Here is a 27,929-nt window from a genome sequence, read left to right as displayed (position 1 = left end):
CCGCTTTTCTATTTCGGCGGTCCAGGTGACGGCGTGTCATCCACAGCGAAACTCCTGTGAAGAATATCACTCTCCTTTGAACATGATTATCTCATCGCGACGTGACCCGTATAGGACGGCTGTCCGTAGGGCTCCTACCCCGAGCAATATTCGGCTGACCCCGCGGACTTTACGCGTTCCTTTTATCGACTCCCCTTTACCATCTCCTGGACTTCCGTCAATATTTCCTCGCCGTACTTCTAAGCCTTCGCGTTCTCGACTTCTGAGGAATTGGCGAACTTTGGGGCTAGTTATCGGGTGCTGTATTGTCATCGCATGGCTTATCCTCCCACCCCGCCATGTCGATAGTGCTGCTCTTTCTTACCAATCGCAGGGTGGAGATGCATATGAAATTGTTGAGAGCAACGTGCTACCCGACATTGCTGGCCCAATTATGATCAAGGATAAAAAGGGGCGTGCCCGATGGACCATCTCACTTCCGCCGGAACGCTCCTTGCCGCTACCGCCCTCGGACTACGCCAGAATATGCATGGAGGCGGAAGATCTGGCGACCCATGTGGCAAGAACAATGAATGCGAAACCTCGCACTGCCAATGGTCAATATTACGGATTCCACTATGAGGATAAAAGCTTTCTAGATATCGCGGATGCGGAAAACCAAGGACTTCTTCCTAGTACGGTTTCAGTCCAGCCAGGGGCTGTGGCTGGATCGGAAGGATACCAGACTGACCTGCCCCTCTGCAAACGTTCTTTGACCTTTCTCCTTCAATCAGATGATGCCGGGTTAGGCCCGACGTTGATGGGGCTATGGATGGCCTATGGATTTGCGAAAGCAGAAGGAAGGGACTTTTTCATTGATGACTCTAGTTGGGCTTACGGCACATACACTACATACTTTAAACCTCCACCAATACCAGCATGCCGCCCTCCACCTGTTTCGCATCGGATCCCGTGCCCGGCACAAGCGCGGCATTTATTGATTTCACCTTCTACTTTCCGGTGGATTTTTGATAGTACTTTTGACGAAAAATTTCAAAGTCGACATCAAACTGGCGTTGATCGACATAAGCCTATATTCTCTCTTCTTCGAACTGGTTTTGAATGCCTCTTCCGACTGAATGACCAAGACAATGAGTTATATAAGAAGCGGATCAAGGAGCTAAGAGCTGAAAGTAATGGAGCTCAAATTGGCATTCATATCCGCCGGGGTGACCGCCATCCTCTGGAATTTCAGTACGAAAACTCTTACATCCCTCTGGATGTCTATGCTAGGGGAGCTGAAGAACTGGTCAAGTCAATTCGTGCCCCTGATCTTTCCCATCTCGAAGGTGGCGCAATGATCCTCGCCTCCGACGACCCAGATGTCCACTTCGCTCCGGAAATGATGCATACCCGGAAAGCTCAATCTTTCATCTCACTCATAAGCAAATCTACCCTTGACACGGTATCCCCCGGCCAGAAGCGTCCTGTAGATGAAAATAGCGGCTGGGAAGGCGGCTTCTTTAGCAGTCTATTTTGGTCCTTAGGCTCTCCACTGTCTCGACCAATGGCCCCCAACAGTCCACCGCCATCCGGATACCCTACTACGCGATCTGCTCATAAGGGCCATGGTCAGTCTTCAAGCCCATCTGCTGATCGGCGAACATTTCTCCCAGATAATGATCACTTCCGTTTCCATCCTCCTGAAAGTGCCCTGCGCTTGCGGGAATTCGTCGCTCGCGCATACCTACTCGATCTCGCCGTACTTAGTTCGTCTGACGCGATCGTATGCGGTGTGAGCAGCGTTTCGTGCCGGTTGCTGGGAGTTATGCTTGGCTGGGAGAAAGCCATCGAGCAGAAAAAATGGAAAAACGTAGACGGGTCGATGCACTGGCAGGGATTTATTTGGTAGTTGAATGACTTGTCTTCCTACCTCCCTTTTTTCATTTGGAGATGTCTTAAGCATGAGGAGTTGTTGGAACAAGAAGTAAATTTAAGATACCTGGGTCTCACTGATATTGTTCAATCATAGGCATTTCTTGTCAGGTCTTTTTTGATTTCGTCCTGCGTTTAGCATATTCACAGATACATAGACACAAGAACAACATAGTGAATGATATCAAAATGAACAAGTAACTACTAAATACTATTGTCAGTATCAATTAATCTCTAATTCTGATTGCCTCTCAGTTGCAAAGGTATCTTTCCATTCCTCCCATAATGTTTGCAAACTTGCGACGTATCTAGCATGCAAATCATCCACATATTTGTCCTCAATCTTATCCCTGTGTGGTTGTTGCAGTACTGGAATTGGCTTGCCCACAACAATATTCAGCGGCCTTCGATACGGCATTAATCCGACATCATAGTTGAAAACGCCCCTTGCATGGAAAAGAGGGATCGTGAATCCCATTGTACGCTTGACTAGAAGTTGAAATTTATGGATAAGAGGGTGTTGATCGGAGGCAACTTGTTTATATAATTCATTTTCCCCAAACGCCAAAACCGGGACAAGATCTGCGCCTGTGCGAATGGCAAGTTTGATGAACCCTTTTCGTCGTTTCAGAAATAGTCGAATCATGTGCGGCTGGGCATCCAGGGACTCTCGTGCACCACCTACCACAATCGTGATTGCTCGCCCCATGCCTTCGCCATCTGCGCCGCCTTTTGATAGCAGGTTTTCGCATGATTCACGTGAGACGCTAGCAAGGCCCATAGCGAGAGCATAGTCGCGATAGAAAGGTAGCCGGAAATTAGAATCTAAGGTGAGCAACGAATTGGTGATACCTGGAAATAGCTCGGAGAACCCCAGTGCTTCAGTCGCAAAGGCTGCGAACGCTCCGTGGGATATGATCCCATGGGGATGATACCCAAAAATATATTTCCTTGTTGGAGGGAGTACTTCAGATCGATGGAGTTTCGCAGGAAAATAGCCGGCAAAGTAAGTCCAAATTCTCAGTGACCGCAGAAATCGATTTCGTCGCTTCAAGGAGCCATCTGTTGCTGCTTTTGAGAATAAGGATATATAGATAAGGTAGGGGAGCAGGAGAGGCCAAAACAATGGAATTGCACAGGAAAAGAAAAAGGCAGTGAGGAAAATGGCAATCGAAATAGTGTGATAAAGGACCACAAATGTTTGAAGGCGCCGCGTCGGACTGATTCTAAGAGGAGCCCATCGGATCCTGAAGTTGAGGGAAAAGTAAGCGAGGTTGACTTCCATGCGTTTGAATAATAGCATACGTACCCGAGAGGAGACTCTGTGCCCTGAAGCCTGGGTCGGCTCTGGTTCAAAGTCCTTTTGCACTCCGGAGCTGACGGACCATCCAGATAGTTTAAAGGCCCCGGCCCCGTCCTCAGCCCGATAGGCGGCGTCCCCCCATCCTGCCATGTCTCCTCAGTACTGATAGACCCTCCGCATCTTGGAGTACCATCAACAATACCATCTCTTTCACAGCCATTAGCTTGTGACTGTTTTGTCAAGGGAGATACTGGGTATCCGTTCGTTGTCGGTTGATGTTCCTCCTCTCGCAAGCCATTCATTTCTATCAATTTCAGGCATAAGCTAAGCTCGTGTTCCTGCTTCTGATGGCCCTATCATGCGTTGCAAGGAGAAATTGTAAAATATCCTGATTGTTACAGCTCAAACTCAACCAAGCAAGACAGTCTTCTTCAGGATGTATCAACATAATGATGGGAGCTACATGTGAAGATCAGATGACGTAGGTAGTTAGTTAGTTAGTTAACAAGGTTGAGCTGTGGTTCTTATCATTCACTCCAAAGCTAGTTATTAACAAGTTAACTAGTTAACTAGTTAATTAAGTAGATTAACTACCCTAAGTTAAAGCTTAATAACTAACTCGCGGTTCCTTAACTAGTTAACTACGGAATAGATAGCCAGCTTATTAACTTATATATATATATATTAGATCTTGTTACTGAGAGTTAATCATATCTAGAGTGAGTCAACAAACTATTGAGGTGTTTTAACTGGACTCTTATGCAGCCTTTTTGAGTGGGGTAGCCTTGCTCCAACACAAGCTACTTGGGGCAGGGCTACGCCAATGAGGCTCCGTTTCTGGCATTTGAATTAGGTCGATTTGTTGAGGGATACTTTTCTAATTTAAATAGTCAGGGGTGTCGAACGGACAGAAATCGGTGGGAGCTCTATAATGCACGGCCTGTGACATAACTAGTCATGTCACTGCAACATGCCAAATCTCGAAGCTACTCAGAGCATTTACACATTAGACTGACTCTGGGATAGAGAGAGATGGGACACTCTGTATAGATAAAGGAGAAAGGGGTATTTCTGATATGTGGTGAAGTGCAATTAGTTACTCCATACCGGCTCCAGCTTTGAGAAAAGTATGTAGTTACGGAGTTAAGGCGGGCAACTATGGACTAGGGGGGTCCAGAACCCAACCCCAATCGCACTAGCTTTCCACATCGATATGCAATTTGAAATCCGGTAGCCCAAACATCTGAATCCATGTCTTTCGATATTCGCGTATTATGTACTCCTTGTAGCTGTTGACGGCATTGGTGGCCTCCGATTTGTTTTCGAACAGCCCTGTGCCATGTTGTTTCAGCATATCGCACATATGATTATGGAACCGACAGAGCATTGAGTTGTAGTAAGGATGAAGACTATTGCCAACCTTCCATCCCAATGGAGGAGGCATTGTTGGAAACTTGACTGTCGCTTCCACTGCTAGCACAGCCGCCTCGCTATACTCAGTTTTTCAGAGTAGTTCGGATTCCCGCGATTGAACCAAGAGGGTGCAAACCCCATTCAGCGCGAATATTATCGGTAATGCTTCGACTATGGCGAAGCCATTCATTTCGGAAAGTCAAATAATCGAAGACCCCTTGCCGCTGGAGATTGGATCGTAGTTCCGCACCGAATCTATAGAGAAGCCATTCGTAGTATGAATGCATCTTGTCATTTGGCGCCCACACTGTGGGTGGCGGCGTTTCTGGAAGTTTCACAGCTTCCTGGTAAGCGCGGGCCGCAATAGCGAGGAACCGTTCTTGCTTTAGGGCGAGATCTAGGGGCAACTTCGGGCCATCGAATTGCGGCTAAGTAAACAAACATGGTCATAAGTTTTGCCTGCTAAGGACTAGTTGAAGATATATTGGTGCTTACCGTTAATGGAATGGCTTCAACTGGGTCAGGGTGAATTTGATTCCTGCTTTTTGGAGTTGGAGTGAAAGGAGATAAAAGATTCTCAACAAGGTTGTCTTCAAGTTGAGCAAGATTTGAGGCCCTTGGAGTTGAGAAAGGGGTATGCTGGGCCATTTTTCATCCTGAGTTCCGGAAACGGAGCTTGTTATCAAAAGAGAACAAATATGGTAAGAATATACATGAAGTATTTCGAAGTGTTGTGTATCTAGGTCTAGGAATTAGGGAGACACATGGCAAGACCCGTTGAACTTACAGCGCCTGGGCAACAATGTAAGAAATGAAAATAAACATGAATGTATCCTTGTTTTGTTTTGCATTTGCGTCACGATAATATGCACGCTATTCACACTCAATGGAGGAAACGGGTATAAGCTTTTATTATCATTGTAAACGCAAGAAAGAAAAGAGGGCAGCTCACCCAGGGCAATAGAAAATTCAAGCACTCTCTATAGAGCGGACCAAATGCATCGGATTCTGCATTTTTTTTTCTATACCTTATAACCAATAAGAAAACAAACAAGGACTGATATAATATCATGCGATGGGCGGAAAGTGAGGTATGGTCATCAGACATTCAAGATGTCATAAATATCTGCTACTGTCAGATGGTACCATGTAAGGCCAGAAATAGCCTCTTACCTCATTCAAAGACTTGGTATCCATCAAAGCCATCTTTTTTTGTTGGATGTACCGATTTCGTATCACATGGCGACCCAGTGGGCGATGCTCTTTGATTTCAATCGCCGTTTCCCGCTTCCGCTTCAATTTTGCTGTAGGCTTATCAACGGGAGAACTAGCTTCGATGCTGATATGAGGCTTTCGCTCTGACTCTTCTGCTTGGGCCTCGATTTCTTTCCTTTTCTTCGACTTTTTCTTATTCCTTTTGCTATAAGATTCGAGTTCACTTGCTGTCACATTGGCTTGTTTGTCGGCCGATTTGTTGATTTTTGCACTGTCCGCAGTGGTTTCTTTTCTGTCTTCAGTTTTATGACAAGTGCGTGTCGTTTTGAGCGACTCTTTTACCAGGCCGCTGGAGTCACGTCCCGCGGCTTCATGTTCATCTGACAAATCATCTATTGAATCTTCTTTGACCAGATATCCGCCGGGGATAAATGCCATAGTTTTCCACCTTCTTTCCACATAACTAAGTAGTTTGATGTCTTCTCTTCGGCGTTGTTCTTGGACTAGCTCCGTTTCACTTTTACCATTGAGTCGACCTAGTAGATCTTTAAACGCATCTAATCCAGTTGGTTCATCCTCTGCAAGTGGGTTCCGTGGCCGAGCTCCTAGTCCAAGGGTATCATCTTTAAGTACGACTCGGATATGGGAGGAACTAGCGGAAGTATAGCTGGACGAATGCGCGGCATTTGGGGCGCCTAAGAAACTACCTGGTGTCCATCCCTGTGCGCTCATAATCCGGTGACCATATCCTGTGGTTGAACGGGACCATGTTGTATTGTTTGGATCATGCGAAATTTTCGACCGTCTAGGACCAGACGTTAGTTCAAGAAATGCTACTTTAAGTGGGTGAAGGGGGCCATTCCACTTACTTTTTCGGCCCAGCTAGACCCATTGAAAGAGCTCAAAAATGTGGAAAACTTCTCACTTGGAATAAATTTCCTTCTATACCAAAGCAACTTATCCCAAGTCAAGTATAGAGCATGGAGTAGAAAATATGTGATTTTGCTAATCAATTTGGGTTGTGGATCAGATTGTGTTGTTGAGCAATGCAGAAACTATTTCCATTGGCTAGGACGAGTGCCTGCCCATTGATCATGTGACTAGTTAAGTAGCGACTCACTTCTGGACACCACCTTCATTTGAGCTTAACTTGATTTCCTTTGCTATAGGAACAAAGGAGAGAAAAGAGGAAAAGTGGGCAAGATTTAAGACTTGACAAAGTGGCTTCCTAAGCTTTGTGGAATATTCCAATGTTGGGCTGTTTTTCTTTAACGACTTTGTGCTCTATACTTCATTCCCACTGAAGCAGAGGAGTATGTAATATTCTCTTTTTGCAAACATATGTGGACATGCATGACCTGACATGTCTATGAGTGCTTTTTAATTAAGATAAATTCTCAGTATGACAAGGTTGATTTAAACACTATTGTTTTGAATCAACATTATTAGTATTCCTGAAATGGTTATCATGAAGAAAAATTACAGTCACCTGACTATAGCTACAGATTGCTTCAAGAGCTCTGCAAAGTCACCACTTTTCTGGACTGCGATGACATTTGGCCCAATGCCAATGCAAACAGAAGCCTCACAAATTATCTACTGTGTTTAATGATAGCAATGACAAACAAGCAAGGACCCCAGAACAACCTCAAGAAATTCTCCAAGAAATTGCAAACACACAATGGTGTGGTCAATGATCATGAAGCATTGGCTGGCCTTCCACCAACAGTTGTGACAACTGATTTTCTCAGAACTTTTACTAGACCTGTGAGAGCTTACATTGAGACTCTATCTGTGGAATTGTAGCTCCATTGACTGTTGACTTTTAATAGATGGGGAAACGTACTAAGGAAATTCGACGAAAACTACAGGCCCAACACAACGCGGACTTGCAAAAAGTAGAAGTGGAGATGAAGGAGTCCTTTCGCTCAAATAAACTGATACGGTGACTGCATTCCCTAGCACTATTTCCTTTTTATAATTGCATACTAACACCATGGGTAGCTTAAAATACAGAAAGAGCAATTGGATCAACTCTCCAATCTAATAGAGCAGAAAGCTGAGATAGAGGCCAATATTATTACCCAACTACAATCTCTCAACTACATCCAGAAAGCTGCTAGCAAGGAAACTACTGCAATAGTTGGTATTGGTTCCTTTTGACCTGTCTAGATCTTTTGAAGTGAAGTGAGGTTGGGGGAAACCACTTATGAATGGCACCACAAATGCAGACAGTGTTATATGGGAATTCCTCCATCACTTTTTCGCGCATGCCTATGCTCAATTTCTCTTGACAACTAGGAGGTTCTATTGTATTGTGAGATGTATATGTTTCAAATTATATTTATACTATGAGTACATATTACTCTTCCGAACATTTGCAAAGAGTGGTCTCTAGAGTGTGGGATCATACATAATTTCAAAGATTAAGACCAGCATCCATCTTCAGCTCAGCATCAGCTTGACACCAAGTTAACTACTGTAGTTCTGTTTTGCAGAGGGTAAAGTTAAAACGATGTTAAGTTGGTAGATAACTAATAACTAACTAGATTAATCAACTAACTAGTTATTAATATTGAAGACTGTATTATCACTGTAACTGTACCTTCTCGACATCACCAATTCTGAATAAATGTATGAGAAGTTGCTTTCCCTGCCAGCTGCCCCCAACCTTGGATAACAAGGACTCGGAAAAGATGTTGATTATGAAGAAATAAGGCAGGAACTTCTATAAATTTTCCGAGCGTAGTTCTCCCCTTAACCACGTTGGGCCAATGACCAAATCACCTTGTATCCAGTCTCTTCAGAGTCCGAGAATTCAACCTCAGTCTCACTTACGGTCATATACACGGAAGAATGACTTTTACTATGAAATTAGGAGCTTGGTAAGAGTCCCGACGTGAGTCAATTTTGGTAAGTTGGTCCTTCCCCTTGTATGTGCTGTTCAAGCCCCTTTGAAGCTGCTTGATTTTATACAACCAAACTACGGAGTAGATACATTTCCACCAGTTTTAATCAAATAATAACATGGAATGCTTCTTCCGCTTGCTTACTAAAGCTTCCAATTAATTATAGGGGCGCTGAATCGATCGAGGAGAAATTGCCGTTGCGGAAATGTCCTTGCGGGTGCTCTGTAAAGACCATCCTCAACGCTCTATAGCATTGGTTACTGCGGATAATCATGCTCTTACTTTGGAATACTCGCCTCCTCAATCCGAGTCAGCAGCATCCTCGGGCTCTTATTCCAACGTTGTGCCCCCTCGGTGCGTCGTGAAGTTTTCACGCCTGTCTTCTTTGGACGACGCGGATCACCGGCTTCTAGGGATTGGATATGGAACTCTGGGTCTTCTTACCCTCAACAGCGATGTATTTCTTTGCATCATCGCGAATTTGTCGGCTGTAGCAAACCCTAGACCTAACGAGACTGTCCAAAGGATCGAAAACGTTGAATTCTGTACGATTATCCTTACCTAGCTCTTGGACACGTACGAGGCATTGAATTTAGGCTAATCTCTCTTTTTTTTTTTTAGATTGCCTTAATCGCCCAGATTACGATGCTGTGCTGGACTTTTACGAAGGGAATGCAAGTTATAGCCAATCTAACCTGGAAGCCGATTATGGGACTGCCTTTCAAGGGAAGGATACTGTGACAGAGAATCCATTTTTAGCGCTTAAAAAGCTTTTAAGTGATGGAAGCTTTTATTACAGTACGGATTTCAACTTGACAAATCGGATGCAAGATCGGTAAGGAGGTTTGTTCTAGTGCATTGTGCCTTCGAAGTCTAACTAGCTTGCCAGTGTCAGTCAGGACGCTTTTGATATCGAAAGTCTAGATGAAGACTTCCTCTGGAATTCATATATGATAGGGCCGCTATTACAGTTCCGGAATAAATTGGCCGATCATGAAAGAAATCTGCTTGACTCAACTCAAATCCTCACCTCGGTGATTCGAGGCTTTGTCCAGAGCATGACCATTCCGGCTTCTTCACCTCTTCTCGGGACCTCGCGGTCGCACCTTCCATCAACCCTGACTTTGATCTCGCGACTCTCTTCACGAAGGGCGGGCACAAGATTCAATTCTAGAGGAATAGATGATGATGGCCGAGTTTCCAACTTTGTCGAAACAGAAACGGTTTTATGGATTCCCCCAGGAATTACCTTTTCTTATATTCAAGTTCGGGGCTCGATACCTATTTTCTGGGAACAAACCCCTGGATTGATTCCAGGGCAGCAAAAAATCCAAGTGACGCGATCTGTTGGTGCCACCCAACACGCTTTTGATAGGCATTTTGAAGCTCTCCAGCTGGACTACGGTGTAACCCATGTCATTAACTTGTTGAGCGAAGTAAAGCCAGGCGAAGTTGAGTTATCTGAAAGATACCGTTATCATATGAGACAAAGCCCTTTAAGACGGGCGCGTGACGAAGGGACATCTTCTGCGCATCACCTTTTGCAGTGGACTGATTATGATTTTCATGCGGAGACTAGGGGCCCTGCAGGCTATGGGAATGCCGTGCTCATTGAGCACAAACTCGGTCCTTCCATCGATGGGTTTGCGTATTTTCTATCAGAGAACTCAGGCAGCACTACGCTACAATCCAGCCGCCTTTCGGACAAGCCGGCAGTCATTCTTCAGCAAGAGGGAGTGTTTCGCACAAATTGCCTTGACTGTCTTGACAGGACGAACCTTGTGCAAACATTGATTAGCCGCATGGTGTTAGAAAGGTTTCTTAAGCAGTACCATGGCACTCAGGTCGACAAATTTTGGCTTATACATTCTACTTTGTGGGCTGACAACGGTGATATGTTGTCAAAGGGCTATGCTGGCACTGGGGCGTTAAAGTCATCCTTCACAAGGCATGGTAAAATGTCTCTTGCAGGAGCAATCGCGGACGCAAGGAAAAGCGTCACCAGGTTGTATTTCAACAATTTCACTGACAATGCAAAACAAAACACAATAGATATCTTGCTGGGGGCTTTAACTGGGCAGGCTGCAGTTCATCTTTACGATCCTGTGAATGACCTTGTTAGGGCTGAACTTACGGGGAGATCTACTGAATTTTCATCTAAGAAAGTAATCCGAGTATGGACCGGAACTTTCAACGTCAATGGGCGGCCCTACGATATCACAGAAAACCTTGGGGTTTGGCTCCATGCTCACCTTTCCAAAACTTCGGAAGAGCCAACGCTTCTAGCAGTCGGTTTCCAGGAGATAGTCGAACTCAGCCCACAGCAAATTATGTCCACCGATCCGGCGAGTCGTAAAGTATGGGAAGAGGCTGTTAAAAAAGCGCTCGACGAGGAAACTTCCCGCAGAGGTACAAATGAATATATACTTTTGAGAAGTGGACAGCTTGTTGGTGCAGCGCTCTTGTTGTTTGTGAAAAAGGATGCTTTGAAAGAGATAAAAAACGTTGAGGGCAGTGTGAAAAAGGTAGTTGACCTTCCCCAAGTGACACTAGCAAATGCTGATAAAGATCATTAGACGGGTTTATCTGGCATGGCGGGAAATAAAGGCGGGTGTGCAATTCGCCTGGAATTCTCAGCTACTCGTATTTGTTTTGTCACTGCACATCTAGCTGCTGGATTTGCCAATTACGAGGAGCGAAATAGGGATTACTATACCATCGCTAATGGACTTAGATTCCAGCGTAATCGCACGATAAATGATCACGATGCTGTCATCTGGCTTGGTGACCTCAATTATCGTGTTGAGTTGAACGACGATGAAGTAAGGTCTCACATACAAATGGGGAACCTCGAGGTATTATACGAAAATGACCAGGTAGCAATTTCCTCACGCCTCGGCAATGTTAAAATAATGCTAATAACCAGTCTAAGCTCAATCTGCAAATGATAGCTGGACATACTTTTCAGTACTACTCAGAAGGTCCGATTACCTTCCCCCCTACGTACCGCTATAATAACGGTTCGGACTCGTATGATACATCGTAAGTTTTAGGCGCCATATTTTGCTGCGAATCCTAATCTGTTTAAATGTAGGGAAAAGCGGCGTATTCCGGCTTGGTGCGATAGAATCCTTTGGAAAGGGGAGTGTTTGCATCAACTCGAGTATAACACTGCACCTTTGAAGATGTCTGATCATAGACCAGTATATGCTGTGTTCGAATGCATGGTTTGTACTGTCAACGAGGAAGTGAAGGCGAGTCTGAGCCGCGAACTGTACGAGAAACATAAGAGGGCAATCGAGCCTACTGGATCACCAAAGTCTGAGCATACTGAGGAAGGGGTTCCGGTTCGTGGTTATATTGCTCCTGGCCTTTCGCCAGCTAAACTTACGTGGTGGCTCGATAACGGTGAGAGAGATGTTTAGTTTACCTCAGCCCAATTGCTAACTTAAATCAAGGATTGCCTGTAAGGTCATCTGCGAGTCCGCCCGTGGGCTATGTCACAAGCTCTGGAAGTAGGCAAAATCCTTTCTCGGCACTAACTGAACATGACTGGGTCCATATCATGCCCAAAGGTAAAGATGACAAAGTTCCACGCCGTGCTAAGAACGAAAACCCCCTCCGGAACCACTCGTCTCCCGATAATATTATGGGGGCGTCAGCCAGAGGTGTTCTGGTGGACGTAGGTTTGACTGGACATGAAAACGCGGCCGGTTCAAAAAAAGAGACAAACCATTTACAACAACTTATTGAGATCCCAGAACCCAAGAAAATACCACCGCCGATTCCAAAAAAGCCTTTCGAGTTATCTAACCCAAGCCAAAGCTTTGGCCCTTTCAGCAAGTCTAAATCAAGTATAGTGACAAGTACAAGAGATCCTATTAAGATTGAAAACTCTGACTCTCCTCGGCAAACTGGTGATAGCTGGTCAAATTTACCATATCGCGGCAAAGAAACGCGGTTGTTGTCGGGGAAGATGGATAATATGGAGGGTACAAGCCACCATCGCTTGATAGAAACACGAAACGAGCCCGACAATTCCGGACTCCTGGATTCAGAGATAGACATGGGAATGGCCGAATGGAAACCCCTTCAGCCGAGACAATGATCGCACAATGGTATACTCTATACACGCAAAATGCTGAATTTAAAGAATATAACCATATCATCATCCTTGTTTATGGACAAGTCACCTTCAACGTATGTATATATACATACCTATATTCTTTTTGCCGGTTTGTTCTGCAAAGCACGGCACGGTGCAGGATTGGATAGTAAGATCCCATCGCCGGAAAGCACATGAGCGAAGAAATGGCTCGGATCAGGATTGGAATACATGTTCGTCCAAGGTTCAATTTTGAAACCTCGAATGCAATCGATCCAGAATACCGTACTGGCATCATTGTTTTTGAATTTTGGATCTTCAAAAGTTCTGCATGATACCAAGTGGATTTGGTGGTTAACGGTCGAATAAATCTGTTACTTATGTAGAAGTCCTCCAAAATCAAGTCGGCGGGCCGCATTCTGGAAGGGTTTGCCAATTTCACCTCCCTTTCGACTTAGATCATCGCCCATTTTCTTCGCACCGCCGCTTTTGCGAGGAAGATTTTCTTTCTGAGTTGGTTTAGGTTCCGCGGCCCACCATGCGTGCTGGAGAATTTGCTTCACGGTGCTTCGTTTCCGGGGATCAAGTTTTAACATTGATGCCAACAAATCTGCTCCAAGGGATCCTACGGTTGGAAACTGGCGAAGAAAGAAATCTTTCCCTTGCAGGGGTATGATTTGACTCTCTTCGACTGGAACAAAGTTGGGAAGTTTGGTCACTCCAGGCCAATTTTCTTCGGTTGGTGTGCCAAACGCAGCGCATATTTTGGATATTTGATCCAGGTCTGTATTCCCCGCGGCAAAAGGAACTCGGAGTAGTAATTCTGCGAAAACCATTCCCATGGACCATACATCCACCGCTCCAGAGTACTGACGGGCACCATAAAGGAGTTCTAGGGGTCTGTACCAGCGTGTGATCACCTGGTGAGTCATGTTTAGACGAGGATCTGCGAATGATCTGGCAAGTCCAAAATCAGCGAGTTTGACTTCACCGTCCGATGCGATCAATAGATTGTTGGGTTTGATGTCCCTGTGCAGAACAAAATTTTCATGACAGAACCAGACCCCGCGACTCAACATGCCAATCCAAGCTTTTATATCGGCAGCGCCATACTGAATAGTACTATCCTTGATCAGCATTTCCAAATCGCCAAGTGGCAAGTATTCCAGGACCAGATTCAAGTTTCGATCTTTAGACGAGAAAACTGCATGGAGCGCAATCACATTCGGGTGTGAGAGTTCTTGGAGATATTTTACTTCACGGATCGCATCCATTGACAAACCATCCTTATATTCGGTATTGACTTTTATTTTTTTAATTGCAACGAGAGATGTTGGGTCACTACGAAGATGACCAAGGTACACAATGGCATAGGTACCCTCTCCTAGCTTTTTATCTTTTAAAATCGATTAGACAGTGTTTTGAATGGGCAAAGGACGTCGACTAGCTTCAGAGGCATACCTTTGATATAGCTGTGGCGGATTTCTGCATTTAATTGTTCCGAGAGCTCTAGCTCTGGCTCGTTTGCAATTTCGCTGGTGGGTGCGCCCTCAACCAGAAGTCCTGGAGTTCCGCCTCCCATTGAGTGACGGACTGCAATGGATTTTGCAGGGGTGCTGCTGTTTGGTGTTGCAGTCACTGCAGCCGGCGATCGCGACACGAGCGGTGAGACTGCCATGAATCTCAAGTTCCCAAACTCGGCGTAATGATAACAGAGGTGTTGACAAAGTGCGATTTCAGGCCGGTGGAATTGTAGCCCACAAACCTGAACCCGGAATCTTCCCGGAGCCCATGTACAAACTATTCATATGGATGTAAAATAATTATGGAGCGTATATGCCTTCATCTGGCTTCCCGACAGCGAGGCGAGCCTTTACAAGCTATTGTTCTCACTGACAAGCCGAGATGAGCCCAGAGCAGAGGAGCGGTGGCACGTGATCTCTGTGTCAGCCAAGGGCTTAATCAGCACTGCAAATAAATTAACTAACCCGTATGGATGTCCTAATAGCTAGTTACATAAGCAGATTTCTTGATGCTGAGCTTTTTCTGCATCCCATAAAGAAATATTGTGTCATCCAGACATTGAATGAGAATATGGGCAGTAAGGGTTCTGTCTAGGGAGCTTAGATTTGTTCGACCGATAATATCTCCCTTCGATCCACAACATATTTTGAGCTCTGCTAGACTCGACACATTGGCCAACATCGTTCAAGTGCTCTCCGACCTCATGGCTGCGACCAAGTCTGCTTTTAACCCGCTCCTTTCCTTCCGCTTCCCCAGGACCTTCCATACCTCGTACCTATGTGCGCGCCACCTCCACAAAACAATCCGGCCGGGCTTCATCCCATCTCCGACTCCGTTTGTCCCGGATACACAAACATTCCTCACCCTCATCGGCCGCAACATGTCACAATACAGCAGTAAAATAACGTCCTGGGAGCAATTATTTACAGTGTCTTCTGAGGAATTGCGTGAAATGGGTATGGAGCCTGCGCGGCAAAGGCGATATTTGCTTCGATGGGTTGATAAGTTCCGCCGCGGAGAATACGGCGTTGGAGGACATTTGGATCATGTCACCGACGGTGTGGCGGAATTACGTGCTATTGAAGTTCCGCGGGAACAATTGCATGCTACCAACACGAAAACGGACGACGTGCCTGCTAAATCACCGCTTGGTCTGGCAGGGACCGCTACTTCTTCGCCAGGATGCAAGTGGGTGATCGTCAACTTGCCAGCTGGTGAAACGGAATTGAAAAATAAACCATCTACGTTCAAAAAGTACCCTAAATTCAGGCTTCATCGCACAAACAAGATAAAGGGCCCGTACCTACAGTTGCTTCCTGGTGCGAATGGCAGCGCGGCGAAGATTTCAGTGCAGGAAGGAATGTGGGAAGATAAGCTGGGCCGGAAGATTGATGGCGGCGAAAGGAGAAGAGCAGAGGTTCGGGCAAAACGCCGGATTGCGGAATCAAAGAAATAGCGGGTAGAGTTTGAGAACTGATGGGGGATGAAGTGAAGCGATTTCGCTGTGACCAGCTTATATTCGTTCGACTTGCGAAGAATACTGGTCATCTGGACAGCGGACTATGTAATTATATTTTCTGGTGTTTGATTTAGTTTGGGACTCGAAAAAGATTTTCGTTTAATGCCAGGCTACAACGCCTTAAAGAGGAGCAGTGCAATATCATCCAAACAAGTGTATCTATATATTCATCCATCGAAAAAAAAAAATTATTAAAAGTGATACAGAAACTGATGTTCATGCTAGAATAGAAGCTTCGAAGCCGAATGTGGATGGTCATTGTTTTGAATCCGCCGGTTTGCGTTTCTCCCAGGCTACCTTCGGGTTGCCTAGAGGCTTTGAAAATAGAGACTAGGAGCAATGTTAGAAAAATTGTCAGTGGCAGATGCCTTTGCGACTCACTGAATAATCTGTGTTAGGGATCTCCTTATCCCCATCAAGTTTCTTTAGCTTTAAAGCTCGCACTAGTGCCGCTGTGATGGTTCCCAACTGTACATAGGCGAACTGTTCTCCAATGCACCTATGTCGACCGGATCCAAATGGAAGATAAGGACTGTTGGCGCCTTTGCTGACCAGACCATAGCCATAATCAATCTTTTCCTCAGCGCCCTCATCCAGAACTCCTGTTGTGTTTACGGCTCCTCCTTTCTCCCAGCGATGAGGATTCCACAGCATAGGGTCGGGGAAGTAGTCAGGAAGACGTGATGCCACGCCGGGAGCGGCTAGAAGGTTATGCGTTGTCGGAATGACATACTTTGTTCCGTCTACCGGCATTGGTGACTTGACTGCGCGAAGGATGGAATGAATAGGGGCATGTATTCGAAGGGTCTCTTTGATGACGTTGGAGTGCAGTTCTAGACGCTGAAGGGATTCGTACGTCAATGGTGGGAGGTCTGGACCGAGAACTCGAAGTTGCTCTTCATATAGTTCCTCAAGAATGTCGGGGCGGCTCGCAAGTCGAAGCACGATCCATGAACCCGTCGACGAGGATGAGTGCTGACCAGCCATCAACAAAGCAATCATCATATGTGCGACCTCGATATCAGGTACAGGGGTTCCATCCTTGTACACAGATGACATCAAATTCCACACCATATCTTCCGAGTCCTTTTCTCCACCGGCTGCTCGTCTTTCACGAATGATATCTGTGTAAATTTGAGCCATCTTTTGCTGAGCTCTGTCACGCTTTCGGTTATGTGGGAGCGGCGCCCAAGGAAACATGAAGTTGATAGCAGCAAAGCCCATGTCGAGGTCCCCGTAAAGCTCAGCGAAACTTGAATCAAACTTATCTCGAACTTCCTTTCCTTGAAGCGATCTGGAGGCGGTATAAATTGTGATTTCAGCAACGACTTTTGCGACGCTAAGAATTCCGGAATCTCCTTTGAACGCAGGTGAGTTTTCAAGATACTGTTCAACTTCCCTAGTGATCAGGGTGACGTAGGACCGCAATGCTTCGGAGGTAAGACCGAATTTGACGAACTGGAGAAATTAGCTGCCGGCCTTCACCGTCTGAAAAGAACTTACCTTCTTCTGTTCCATTAATTTTGCGTTCGGGCAATCATAGACGACATGTCTACCGAAAACGGGTGTCGTCAAAGGCGAATACACCTCTTCTGCGCAAACGTCCTTTAATTTACCGTTGAGGATAAAGTCGTTGCCCTTAGTTCCAAGATACACAGTTGTCTTCTTCCCGAGAAGAATAAATGTGAATATGTCGCCGTACTGCCCACCGAAAAAAGAGATTGGAATTAGCTACCCAAACGCGAGCAATTCGTTGACAGCGCAAGAACACACCTTCTCCCGGCACGAAAAGAAAAAGTTGTACGGATCAATGCCATATGTGATAGTACTGCCGATAACTGGGAACCAGTGAAAAACCACCGGAGGCTCATTAGGATTCTTGAAGAGGATCTGATTTAGAACATTGACGACAACGGAGAGCGTGATGAAAGCACCAAGGCCTAGCAACGCCAGTGTCCAGAGCGGTTGCGTCGAACAGGCCTGGCGAGCGCCGGCGAAGAGATCCGCAAGTACCCCCATAACTGCGAGAAGTAAACCGAACCCGATTGACAACAGAGTTGCTTGAGAACGAGCTTGCGGTTTGCAGAAAAATAAGTCCGTTATCAGAAACAAGGGGCGATGGCTTGCGTAAGAATACGGTAATGGGATACGGTGCCTGAGCACCAGCGTAATGCGCCTTACTGTCTTTGGCTTAGCGGTCAGATTCGGCACAGGGCCAGGCTAAGCCACATTGAGAGGCTGATGGGATCACGCCACCTGCAACGCGCGCATCGGATGGGATGGCATGGGCTTCCGGTGAACGGCCCGTCTATCATCAAGGTCAAATAGGAGCGCGTTTATGATCAACTACGATACACGACAGGAAGACTGGGGGATTTATCCTCGTAGCCAAAATGATGTATTGAATTATTAAGGTGAAAAAGACATAGTACTGAGACGGAAGAGTTGATGATTGTTTTCCATTCACACAAGGCAGGAAGAAGAAAGGCCGCGAGCTCAAGTTCGTCGCCGCCCCCGAGGAGCTTCATCAGATTCGTATCGGCTGTCAGGATCGTGGGCAAATAACGTCTGGTCACCACGGCCTCCCAGATGCATGAATTCGCCCGGGTCTCGATTGTCAGCCGGCTTCGGTTCCGGGCGATATTTCGGCCCCTTTGCAGGCTGGTTATGCACTCTCTTCCCTGCCGTATTTTTATCAAAGATCTTAACCTGTCCATAACCATGTTCACGGTCGTCATCTAAAACCTGGCTGACAACAACATCGTTGATGTTGCTCAGAAGAGTCCTTTCCCGCTCCATTTTTCGCCTTGAGAAATCTAGCTGTCCCATCGCTCCGGTTAAACCATCCGTGCTATCTGCAACACTAGGATATTTCCCAGTTAGCCAGGGGTGTTGCAGACATTCATCAATTGTAATTCGTTTATCGACGTCAACCGTGAGCATCCTATCAATCAAATCGAGAGCTAGGTCGCCAACCGAGTCCCAATATGGAGAGGGATAGTCAAATTGGCCCATTTTTATCTGGTCTGCCAGGGTGAGAGGGTTCTCAGCGGTGTAAAGCTCATCAGAAAAAGGTGGAAACCCGCAGAGACAGATGTACAGGACAACCCCAAGCGACCAGATATCAACAGCGCGCGTATATCTTCGATGCTTACTGTTTTCTAGAATTTCCGGTGCAACATCTACAAACAGCAAGGTAGTCAGTCAGATATATGCCATCGCGACTCGTCAGTAGTCCAACTCACAACTCGGCGTACCACATCTTGAAAAAAAAAAAGGCTGTTAGTGATTTGAATGCTTAAGGTCGGAGGCTAGACTTACAAAGTGGTAGTAAAAGAATCTTCGCCTATTATTTTGGCAAGGCCAAAGTCTGCCAATTTAGCTGTAAGATGCTTATCCATGAGCAGTATATTTTCAGGCTTGATATCCCGATGCACAATGTTACGCTCATGCTAGTGGTTAACGTCAGCTGGATAGAACCCAAATGCAAAAATGGGATTAAAGGGATTATTACCAAGTACTTTAAACCCTGGAACAACTGAAGGAATAAATGGCGTGTCTCGTCCTCTGTAAGCTTTTGGTGGGAAACAACCCAGTTGAACAACTCGCCTTCCGGGGCAAGCTCAAGTATCAGGTAGACAGCGTCACTCTCCTCAAAGGTATCTTTAAGACAAAGTACATTTGTATGATTAACACTCTTGAGAACCGCAATTTCCTGTTGAAGGGCGTCGTTATCAGATTTATTGGAACTCCCCATGCGAGTCTCGAACCTTTTGACGGCATACTTGGCACCGGTGGCTCTCTCGGCACAAAGGTATACGGTCGCAAAATGACCCTTGCCTAACTGCTCTAGAATGCGGTACTGTTGTCGAAACCCTCCGGTGTTTCGATTTCTAGGATAGCGAAATATGAATCGAGCTTCATCGAGGACAGTAATCTCGTCTCCATCCTCAAGTTCGCGATGTTTGTTGCGACCGACAATGGCCTCATTGACAAACGTACCATTGCTGGACAGGTCTTCTAAAATTGCCACGGAGTCTCCCTTTCTGTTTTCGTGGAAGATCAAACAATGACGGTTTGATATTGTGGGTATCTCTAGGATTAGATCTGCAGCGACAATTAGCCGATGGTTCAAGGGCTTTGGAAACACCGGCGAACGATTCAGCCCGGCTGTGAAAGCCATTGGCAATACTTACCACATTCAGAATGGCGACCTATCAGGTAACCGCTTGGGTTCAGTTCCCTTGGAGTAGCCTTCTCCTTTCCCTTCCTGCGCTTCAAACGAGAAGTGCCATTTTTGGCGGCTCCGCAAACAGGAGTCGAAAAACACGTGTCCCTCTTTCTCAACACGAGAGTGTCCCCGAATCTGTTATCCAGCGGAACGAGATAGCCCCAAACACCTTCTGCTGCCTCATCTTCGACCCCGGTCACAAATGCGCGGGAAAGGTTTTGCGAGAATGCTTGTGTGTCGCCCGGCGGAGAGGAAAACTGTGTCAGATTGTCGAGTGCAGGTGTATAATGCCGAAGTTGGCTAGGACGCCCTTCAGGGGGCGTGGCAGTGGCCTCTTTATGAAGTTCGGTTGCCGTAGACGCTTGGTAGGTAAGCGGAGTAGGAGTATACGGCTTGTTCTTTCGAACTACTTGCGATTGCGCCAATTGTGATGATATACGTTCCGAGCGCCTGGGTTTTTTGACATCTGGCTCGGGGTTCCCGGCGCTTATCTTTGATACCAAACCATCAGTCAAACCCTGAATGACATGGAAGCGGCATAATCTACTTACTCTCCCCCTTTTCAGGCCGCTCTTTTCGTTTTGCGGGGGCATGGCGAACAGGGTTTAATCGACAAGAATCCGCGAATGCTGGCTAGACATGAAGGGTACGGTTTCCGGGATGCGATGAGAGATATTTAAGTGGAATCTCGGTCGGTAACGATCTCCCCAAACTGGGGAGCCCCAAATCCAAATTGAAGGATCACAGAGACGTAAAGGTGGATTCTCCGACTTGGCTCCGACTCGGGAACTCGGGATCGAGGTGGGCGTGGGTAAACAGGCCCTGATCGAGAAAACGATGTAATTATTCACAGAGCTGGGTAATTGACCAGCATGCTTGACGGCAGGGTGGATGAGGGGCTGTCTAAATATCAGACGAATCTCCCAACCTCAGATTTGTCCAATGTTTCGGGGCTCAAAACTAAGAGAGATTGACAAATGACGGTTCTGATCATGGAGTTCCAGACAGTACAAGGCTGAGGAGCTGGCGGAGGGAACATTGATGAACTATTAACTAGCACTCCGTAGTCCACTCCGTAAGCACAGCACCTCCACCCGGTGCTCCCAGATGCACATGGGCTGCAAAAATCCAAAACTCCGCAAAAGAGTGCTTTTTAGGGTGTTATTTCGCCATTTGTGGGTGATCGTCCTATCAAGCTCAAGTGGTACGAGGGTTGTGTGACTGTCGACATCTAATTATCTAGTTACATTTTGGTCTGTTTTGGGCTTGCAAGGCAGAGAGAACCTCAGTATGCTCTTCCATAGAACTGGTCTTCAAACACTGCGCATCAATCTGTCTGGTGCATCTTCTGCATTTTGCTGCCCAAGAGCTGTGTGATGCATTCAAACGTAATCTGATCGGTTTGATGGTTTCCAGAATTCAATGGCCAGCCCTTGTGCTTGTGAAGGCTGGCTGCCTGGCACTTTATTAGTTAATTATGTACAGAGTACTCCATCTACAGTTCTTTAAGCGAACCAGGAATTTGCTTTCAGTCCAGGGTTGAAAGGAGGCTGTCGCATCATTTTTAAAGGGGAAACAAAGCCAAAAGTATGGATATGGATGGTCCCAAAATAGATTTGTAGTTTTTAGTTAGCTAGATATGGTCAACCTCGCCATGAGCTCCATCTCCGGAATTTTGTTGCGCCTCCACTCCAACTCTCCAAGTATATAAATGGAATAGACTAACACTGCCTTCCTGGGGGTCATAGAATCCCATTCAAAATAAAAATGTGAGAGCAATTTGTTCGCGTGCTCGACCGCTGTCACCTTGTTTTATTGCTAACACACCATGTCCAGGCAATCGACGTATATCCGCCGTGCGGCCTTCGAGAGACTAGCCACGTTAACAGCAAAGCATTCCGAACCTCATACAATATCCGATCTCGACCGGCTGCGGAGCTGCTGCCAACGTCCGGCCGCATCGCCAACCGGCTTTCTCGATGGGGTTTTCAAAGGGAGAGTGGCTCCCTCTCCAATTGTATACATTCCCAACTTTCCGTGCGTTTCTCACGCGAGGTTGTTAACCGAGAACAGAGGTTTCGAGAATTAGACGCCCTTCTTGCTCTCTGCGAAGCTGCAAAGTCGAGTCATCGCCCAGAAGATGTTGCAAAGCTGGTCGTGCTCTTTACAGATTATCTTCCCGACTGCCCATCCTTAACGTTACACCCATCCCCCTTCCTTCACAGCTTTGAGACGCCTCCCTGGGAGCTTTTAACTCGCAGCCTCATAACTGCGTTGCTCTCTCTTGGGTCGCGTCACGCATCGTACCATGATCAGATTTACAGCAGTGTACTCGCCTACATAGACAACTGTTATCAACTCGCGAAGAACCTGCCGGCATTAGACGACCAGGGAGATCGTATTGGTGACCATGGAAACCCCGAAGATATTGCAGATGTCGCGACGGTTGCAGTATCGTTAGTTGGGCTCCTCGACGGAATGTCGACCGCCGTACATTTTTTTAGTCCGAACGAACGTTTGCATATCATCAAGCAGCTACGGTTGGTGCTGTCAGAAGATCTTTTGGTCGCTGTTGAAACAACGTCTTCCACCATTCGCAATTTACAAACCTCGGACCTTTCCTATCAACATTGGCGGCGGTACGCCAGGGTTTCGGCGGCTGGTGGCAGGCCGCTTAGTTCAATGCTACTTCAAAAAGCCTTTCTGGGATTTGTCAAAGCCTGCACATCTCCAATTAGCAAGGATGGTAGGGTAGTGCCTGATGATGCCTTACTAGATCGGTACATAAACAGTCTGGATAGTTTAAGGCAGGATAGCGATGATCTTGGTCCACTTGCAAAATATTCCGCCCAGATTGCTATTGATCAGGTTCAGCTTCTGGAAGAGGGCTCAGACTATCTACAGCTCGGCGTACCTTGGCAACAGCACCTTGCATTCACCGCTAAAGCATTTGCTTTGGTTATTTTCGTCAACTGTATAATTCTTGATGAAGACGCGGCCGACATTGATGTCTTGATTTCATGGCTCGAATCCACCATCCTGGATGTTGACAAAATGGCAAACAAGGAGTTGGCGACAGTTACATTCAAAGCTTTTGTGGTTTTATCTAAATTGTCCCGCCTCAACGCGCCGAATTTGACGAGATCTCTTTTGCGGTTTATTGTGCAGAATAGGCAAAGCGGCGCAATTCTCGCTGTCGCAGCACGTTCACTGGCCCAAAATCTTCAACTCCTCTCACAGGATACCATCATTGGAACCCTTTACTCTTTGGGAAACGTGCTTAGCGCAAACCCTGCTCACGAAAATGCCCACCAGCATGCAAGTATGCTGACAGACGAGACTAATATTTACTCGCGCAATTTCGCTGTGCAATCTCAGCAATCAAGTGAAAGCATCATCTCGTTCACCCTGAATGGCGAAGAAGATACGTTGATTGCGTATAAAAATGTAGTACATGCGATTATAACTGTTGCCACAAGCTCCAAGGATGGCAAGATTATTGCTCTAGCGCAATCAATGCTTCTGCAAAAGATTGGGAGAGTAAACATCTTGCTTGACGCTTGTATCGTTGAGGAAACCGTCGCACTTGCTCTTGAACATGATCCTCCAGAATTCCAGCTATTGCTCAAGTTCTATGCCCGTCTTTATCGGGATGCTGCTGCCCAAGGAAACGCGTTAGTGGTTGAAGCCGTATGTCGCTCCCTTCCCTTCAATTGGGTTTCCGATGCTAATTTAGTCTCTCATAACGCTCACAGGTTCATAAAGCGAGGAACTACCTTGCTATATGTCTTCAGAAGGATAACCCTTTATTCAGAATTTACTTGATCTTCCTCCTTGAGAGTATTGTTAACAAGGGAGGTGCCACGGATCGCGAGAAAGACCGGACTAAAGAAACTGAATTATCCTCTGAAGAGATCTACCCGTATTTGCCACCGGTAGCTTCTCTCCTTGCTAAGCTTGAATCTGTCGATGATCTCCCTGGCGGTGCTAGAGAGAATGGAGATATACTATCCTTGTTGAGAGACACTTGGTTTAATATCGCTGCCCATGGAATTGTCTTGAGTTCTGAAATAGGTTATCGACATCGTGAAGAGCTCCGCGTCCTTGCTAATCTTTCGCCTCCGCTCATTTCGGAAAACCGCGCAGAATCGCTTGAAAGCGATATTGAATTAAACACTGTCCTAAGACGGGGTCTTAGCTCGCCGCACTCCTCTGACAGGAAGAAGAGTTTGATCCAAGAATTGCCAGCTTTAGAACACGAGATCAAGCGATTAAGTTATCCAAAAGTCGTTTTTCTCAATGCAACTTTGCTCTTGGAGAGTCTTCGTGCTTCCTCTGGAAATTTTACCAAAGTGCTTATCTACTCCATAGATCCTGCGCTGAATAGTCCAGATATTGCGAATTGCATGAGAGCTATTGTTGACAAGGTTGTCACGTTATATCTTGAAAGAGCATTATCCAACAATTCGGCAAGGTTCTCTGCCCCTTTTATATCGCAGCAACTTGCACAGGCCTTTATTGCATGCTGTCACCGGATTGAGAGTGTACAACAAACCTCATCAGCTGCCGCTGCGAAGATAATAGCCAAATGCCCATCTTCCCTGTGTGAAAAGAGATCCTTGTTCACACTTTTAGATTTGTTAACTCTGTTGTGGTCATCTTGTTTGGATGAGGAATTGGATGAATATGAATGGAAATCAACATTCACCTCTGTGAAAAGCAAAGTCGAAATCGAATTATCTGACAATTACGAATTCAGAAAACACACTCTGAACAATTTTTATAATCTGGCTAGATCTTGGGTCGTGGCAGTTACGAACATTGCTCCGTTGGACGTCAAAGGCTTACTTCAGGTGCTTGATCTTTTGAATCTCCTCCAATTGCTAGAACCGAATACTAATAATACTATTTTAAGACTTATTTGTCGGAGTATGATGATGACGGCGGTTATGGCCATACTTCCCTGGGGCGATCCTTTGCACTTGAAATTGGATCGATTATCCCTCTCAGTGACCATCGATTAGGTATTTCAAACATCCATGCATTTCGATTCCCTCCAGGAGCTTATGCAATAATAGGATCTATTGAACGCAGCGGCAATACGTTGTTAAATGTGGCATCTGACTTTGTTGCTCAGTATACGACACGGCAAGAATATCGCTTTTCCGGAACAAACCCACTCGCTGGCGAAAGTTTACGGTCGTCATCTATGTTATGTAGGTTAAGTCCGATTTGCTTCTTCAAGCTTTTACTAACTTCAGTAGCCAACGGTGCTGGGAGTGAAAGTTTCCTGCCAGACACAGAAGATATCTGTGAAACATTGAGTGGATTAGAATCACAGATTTCCCAGCAAAAGAAGATCCCATTAGACACGCCACGAAACGTCCTTCGAAGGGCCGCTGCTCGCCTCTGTAATCGTGCTGATTGCGAGCCATCTCTCATCTCTCATCTAGTCAATATTCCTTTCCAGATATTCACTAAAGAGTCTATCAAAATGGGAATATCACTCTGGCTAGGAGTAATCAACGAAAACCCAGAAACGCAGCCCCGGATAATTGTGGAAGTCGCGCAAGCTTGGGAACGTACTCTTCGCCGGAAAAAAGGCATATTCGATCCTAGCTTTAAGTGAGCACGCCATGTCTTTAATTTTTAAACTCTTCCCTGATTGGAATCTAGCTATTTGGACCCGTTTATGACCAAGATCGAATCGTTGCCCTCTGACAAAAGTGCCGTTACGAAACTTCAGCGGAAAGCTCAAAATATCATATCCCCACATTTGCGCCTCCTCCAATTCTTCGAAAGTCATTTCAACGCGACAAGGCTAGCTAGCCCTCAAATCCAAAAGATTTTCAGGCGGCTTGTAAATACTACGCTGAATTCACTCAGGCATACAGCTGGCCACCCTCTTGCCCGAGAATTTCATTTTCACACCATCCTTTTCAGCTTGAAAGTCCTCCGATACTGCAAAGGGCAATCAAAAGTCGCATTGTGGAAGCTAAAAGATCAGATTCTTTCAGCTGCTTTGAGCTGGTTCAGCCAACCCCCTAGGTCAGTAACGGTTTACCTTAAGCATACAAGTTAGCTGATCATATATTAGGTGGTCTTTTGGAGCAAATCGTTTACAAATCAAAGCTGAGGATAAAATCCTCCAAGGTATTGAATCATATTTGAGCGTTAACTCCTGGATTGAACCTAGAGACACTACCACCCGTAAATCTTTGAAGGCCAAACAGGATCTTGTTTTGATCCTTGTCGAAAACGAAAGAAGTCGCTTAAAGGTGTGGCTTTCTCCACTCGATACTGAGAAAAGACACCATCCTGTAAACAAGGCCTCTGAGGTGAGTCTACTTTGGTCGTTCTAGACTGCAATATTCTTATGCGTCATCTAGGGTGCGATATCCGGGTTGTTGAGGCTTGCCTGGGCAGAAAACCCAAGCCTGGCTATTCAGTTATCCTCTCGGTTTCCTTCATCGAAACTTCAGAGTGACGTCCGCTGGCTAGTATTCAACTTTCCCGAAAAGACATTAAATGAACCCGATAGTTTAGAGATACTACTGGGATCCTCACTACCTCAAGATATCACGTTCCAATTGAAGGTATTTATATTCCTGTTGAATCAGCAGCGCGGCTCTAATTCTCTATTGCAGTATCTCCTATTTTGGGCCCCGACAAACCCGATCGCTGCAGTGACATATTTCCTGCCAGCGTATGGAAATCATCCATTCATTATACAGTATGCGATGCGTGCACTGGAAAGCCATTCTGTGGATGTTAGCTTTTTTTATATCCCTCAACTCGTCCAGGCTTTGCGCTACGATGCATTAGGGTACGTTGAGCGGTATTTATTCGAAACCGCCCAGCTTTCTCCACATTTTGCGCATCAAGTTATCTGGAATATGAAGGCGAATGCGTTTAAAGATGAAGACTCGCAAATTGTAAGTGGACTATTCCAAGAGTCATTCTAGGTATGACACCACTAACGCTCGCCAGCCCGACCCTGTCAAGCCAGCTCTCGATAAGTTTATGGACGAGCTAATCTCCAGCTTTTCGGACGCCGACCGAGACTTCTACGAGAGAGAATTTTCTTTCTTTCACGAAATTACTGACATTTCGGGAAAGCTGCGGCCATATATAAAGCGTAGCAAACCCGAGAAGAAGGAGAAAATTGAGGAAGAGCTACGAAAAATCAAGGTAGAGGTTGGCGTCTATCTTCCAAGTAACCCTGATGGGGTTGTCGTTGGCATTGATCGTAAATCAGGCAAGCCATTGCAAAGTCACGCAAAAGCACCTTATATGGCTACCTTCAGGATCAAAAAAACTAAACTGGAATCAGGCGGAAATGGGAATGGAGCTGATGACAAAAGCACAAAGCCTCTAGCGGAGGCCAACAGCCCCAAGAGCACAGCTGTGGGTTCGACGAAGGAAATAACCTATGAAGTTTGGCAGTCAGCTATTTTCAAGGTTGGGGACGACTGCCGCCAGGACGTGTTGGCATTACAAATGATAGCGGCCTTTCGCAGTATCTTCGGCAGCGTCGGTTTGGACGTTTTTGTCTATCCATACCGTGTGGTCGCTACCGCACCAGGTTGTGGAGTTATAGACGTCCTTCCCAATTCAATTTCTCGCGACATGTTAGGACGGGAAGCGGTTAATGGTCTATACGACTACTTTGTTTCCAAATACGGCGGCGAGGACTCGATCCGGTTTCAAGAAGCGCGGAGTAACTTTGTGAAGTCCATGGCAGCATACTCCAGTGATCTCTTACTTGCTGCAGTTCAAAGATCGACACAATGGCA

General features: G+C 46.0%; 11 protein-coding genes across 11 annotated transcripts; 4 read left to right on the top strand and 7 right to left on the bottom strand.

Moving 5' to 3' along the window:
* Positions 1 to 82: 82 nt before the first annotated feature.
* UREG_07812 (uncharacterized protein) lies at positions 83 to 1,891 on the top strand (the record flags this gene model as incomplete). The annotated part of the gene is made up of 1 exon (XM_002582993.1): positions 83 to 1,891. One exon carries the CDS (start codon positions 83 to 85, stop codon positions 1,889 to 1,891), a length of 1,809 nt encoding a protein of 602 aa, XP_002583039.1.
* Positions 1,892 to 2,137: 246 nt separating this feature from the next.
* UREG_07811 (uncharacterized protein) lies at positions 2,138 to 3,519 on the bottom strand (the record flags this gene model as incomplete). Its single annotated transcript, XM_002582992.1, has 2 exons — positions 2,138 to 2,864; positions 3,224 to 3,519. The coding sequence occupies 2 exons, from the start codon at positions 3,517 to 3,519 to the stop codon at positions 2,138 to 2,140; spliced, it is 1,023 nt and encodes a 340-aa protein (XP_002583038.1).
* An 893-nt stretch (positions 3,520 to 4,412) lies between these two features.
* On the bottom strand, positions 4,413 to 4,661 carry UREG_07810 (uncharacterized protein; the record flags this gene model as incomplete). The annotated part of the gene is made up of 1 exon (XM_002582991.1): positions 4,413 to 4,661. The coding sequence occupies one exon, from the start codon at positions 4,659 to 4,661 to the stop codon at positions 4,413 to 4,415; it is 249 nt and encodes an 82-aa protein (XP_002583037.1).
* A 52-nt stretch (positions 4,662 to 4,713) lies between these two features.
* Positions 4,714 to 5,278, bottom strand: UREG_07809 (uncharacterized protein; the record flags this gene model as incomplete). Its single annotated transcript, XM_002582990.1, has 2 exons — positions 4,714 to 5,058; positions 5,126 to 5,278. The coding sequence occupies 2 exons, from the start codon at positions 5,276 to 5,278 to the stop codon at positions 4,714 to 4,716; spliced, it is 498 nt and encodes a 165-aa protein (XP_002583036.1).
* Positions 5,279 to 5,599: 321 nt separating this feature from the next.
* On the bottom strand, positions 5,600 to 6,737 carry UREG_07808 (uncharacterized protein; the record flags this gene model as incomplete). Its single annotated transcript, XM_002582989.1, has 3 exons — positions 5,600 to 5,638; positions 5,804 to 6,650; positions 6,715 to 6,737. The coding sequence occupies 3 exons, from the start codon at positions 6,735 to 6,737 to the stop codon at positions 5,600 to 5,602; spliced, it is 909 nt and encodes a 302-aa protein (XP_002583035.1).
* Positions 6,738 to 8,959: 2,222 nt separating this feature from the next.
* Positions 8,960 to 12,862, top strand: UREG_07807 (uncharacterized protein; the record flags this gene model as incomplete). The annotated part of the gene is made up of 7 exons (XM_002582988.1): positions 8,960 to 9,299; positions 9,376 to 9,589; positions 9,644 to 11,279; positions 11,331 to 11,576; positions 11,723 to 11,796; positions 11,849 to 12,162; positions 12,213 to 12,862. 7 exons carry the CDS (start codon positions 8,960 to 8,962, stop codon positions 12,860 to 12,862), a joined length of 3,474 nt encoding a protein of 1,157 aa, XP_002583034.1.
* A 371-nt stretch (positions 12,863 to 13,233) lies between these two features.
* On the bottom strand, positions 13,234 to 14,441 carry UREG_07806 (serine/threonine-protein kinase crk1; the record flags this gene model as incomplete). The annotated part of the gene is made up of 2 exons (XM_002582987.1): positions 13,234 to 14,255; positions 14,321 to 14,441. The coding sequence occupies 2 exons, from the start codon at positions 14,439 to 14,441 to the stop codon at positions 13,234 to 13,236; spliced, it is 1,143 nt and encodes a 380-aa protein (XP_002583033.1).
* A 645-nt stretch (positions 14,442 to 15,086) lies between these two features.
* UREG_07805 (uncharacterized protein) lies at positions 15,087 to 15,839 on the top strand (the record flags this gene model as incomplete). Its single annotated transcript, XM_002582986.1, has 1 exon — positions 15,087 to 15,839. One exon carries the CDS (start codon positions 15,087 to 15,089, stop codon positions 15,837 to 15,839), a length of 753 nt encoding a protein of 250 aa, XP_002583032.1.
* A 417-nt stretch (positions 15,840 to 16,256) lies between these two features.
* UREG_07804 (cytochrome P450 51) lies at positions 16,257 to 17,921 on the bottom strand (the record flags this gene model as incomplete). Its single annotated transcript, XM_002582985.1, has 3 exons — positions 16,257 to 17,360; positions 17,406 to 17,603; positions 17,676 to 17,921. The coding sequence occupies 3 exons, from the start codon at positions 17,919 to 17,921 to the stop codon at positions 16,257 to 16,259; spliced, it is 1,548 nt and encodes a 515-aa protein (XP_002583031.1).
* A 477-nt stretch (positions 17,922 to 18,398) lies between these two features.
* Positions 18,399 to 20,726, bottom strand: UREG_07803 (uncharacterized protein; the record flags this gene model as incomplete). The annotated part of the gene is made up of 6 exons (XM_002582984.1): positions 18,399 to 19,084; positions 19,148 to 19,164; positions 19,224 to 19,354; positions 19,417 to 20,072; positions 20,099 to 20,624; positions 20,685 to 20,726. 6 exons carry the CDS (start codon positions 20,724 to 20,726, stop codon positions 18,399 to 18,401), a joined length of 2,058 nt encoding a protein of 685 aa, XP_002583030.1.
* Positions 20,727 to 21,961: 1,235 nt separating this feature from the next.
* On the top strand, positions 21,962 to 27,511 carry UREG_07802 (uncharacterized protein; the record flags this gene model as incomplete). The annotated part of the gene is made up of 10 exons (XM_002582983.1): positions 21,962 to 22,150; positions 22,207 to 23,823; positions 23,889 to 24,986; positions 25,049 to 25,157; positions 25,398 to 25,758; positions 25,861 to 26,181; positions 26,231 to 26,471; positions 26,523 to 27,068; positions 27,124 to 27,382; positions 27,498 to 27,511. The coding sequence occupies 10 exons, from the start codon at positions 21,962 to 21,964 to the stop codon at positions 27,509 to 27,511; spliced, it is 4,755 nt and encodes a 1,584-aa protein (XP_002583029.1).
* Between the last annotated feature and the right edge of the window lie 418 nt (positions 27,512 to 27,929).

This window comes from Uncinocarpus reesii, genomic scaffold, assembly GCF_000003515.1.
Source record: "Uncinocarpus reesii 1704 scaffold_5 genomic scaffold, whole genome shotgun sequence".
Classification (NCBI taxonomy): domain Eukaryota; kingdom Fungi; phylum Ascomycota; class Eurotiomycetes; order Onygenales; family Onygenaceae; genus Uncinocarpus; species Uncinocarpus reesii.
Note: the sequence above shows the minus strand (reverse complement) of the source record. Positions and strands in the feature narration are given on the sequence as shown.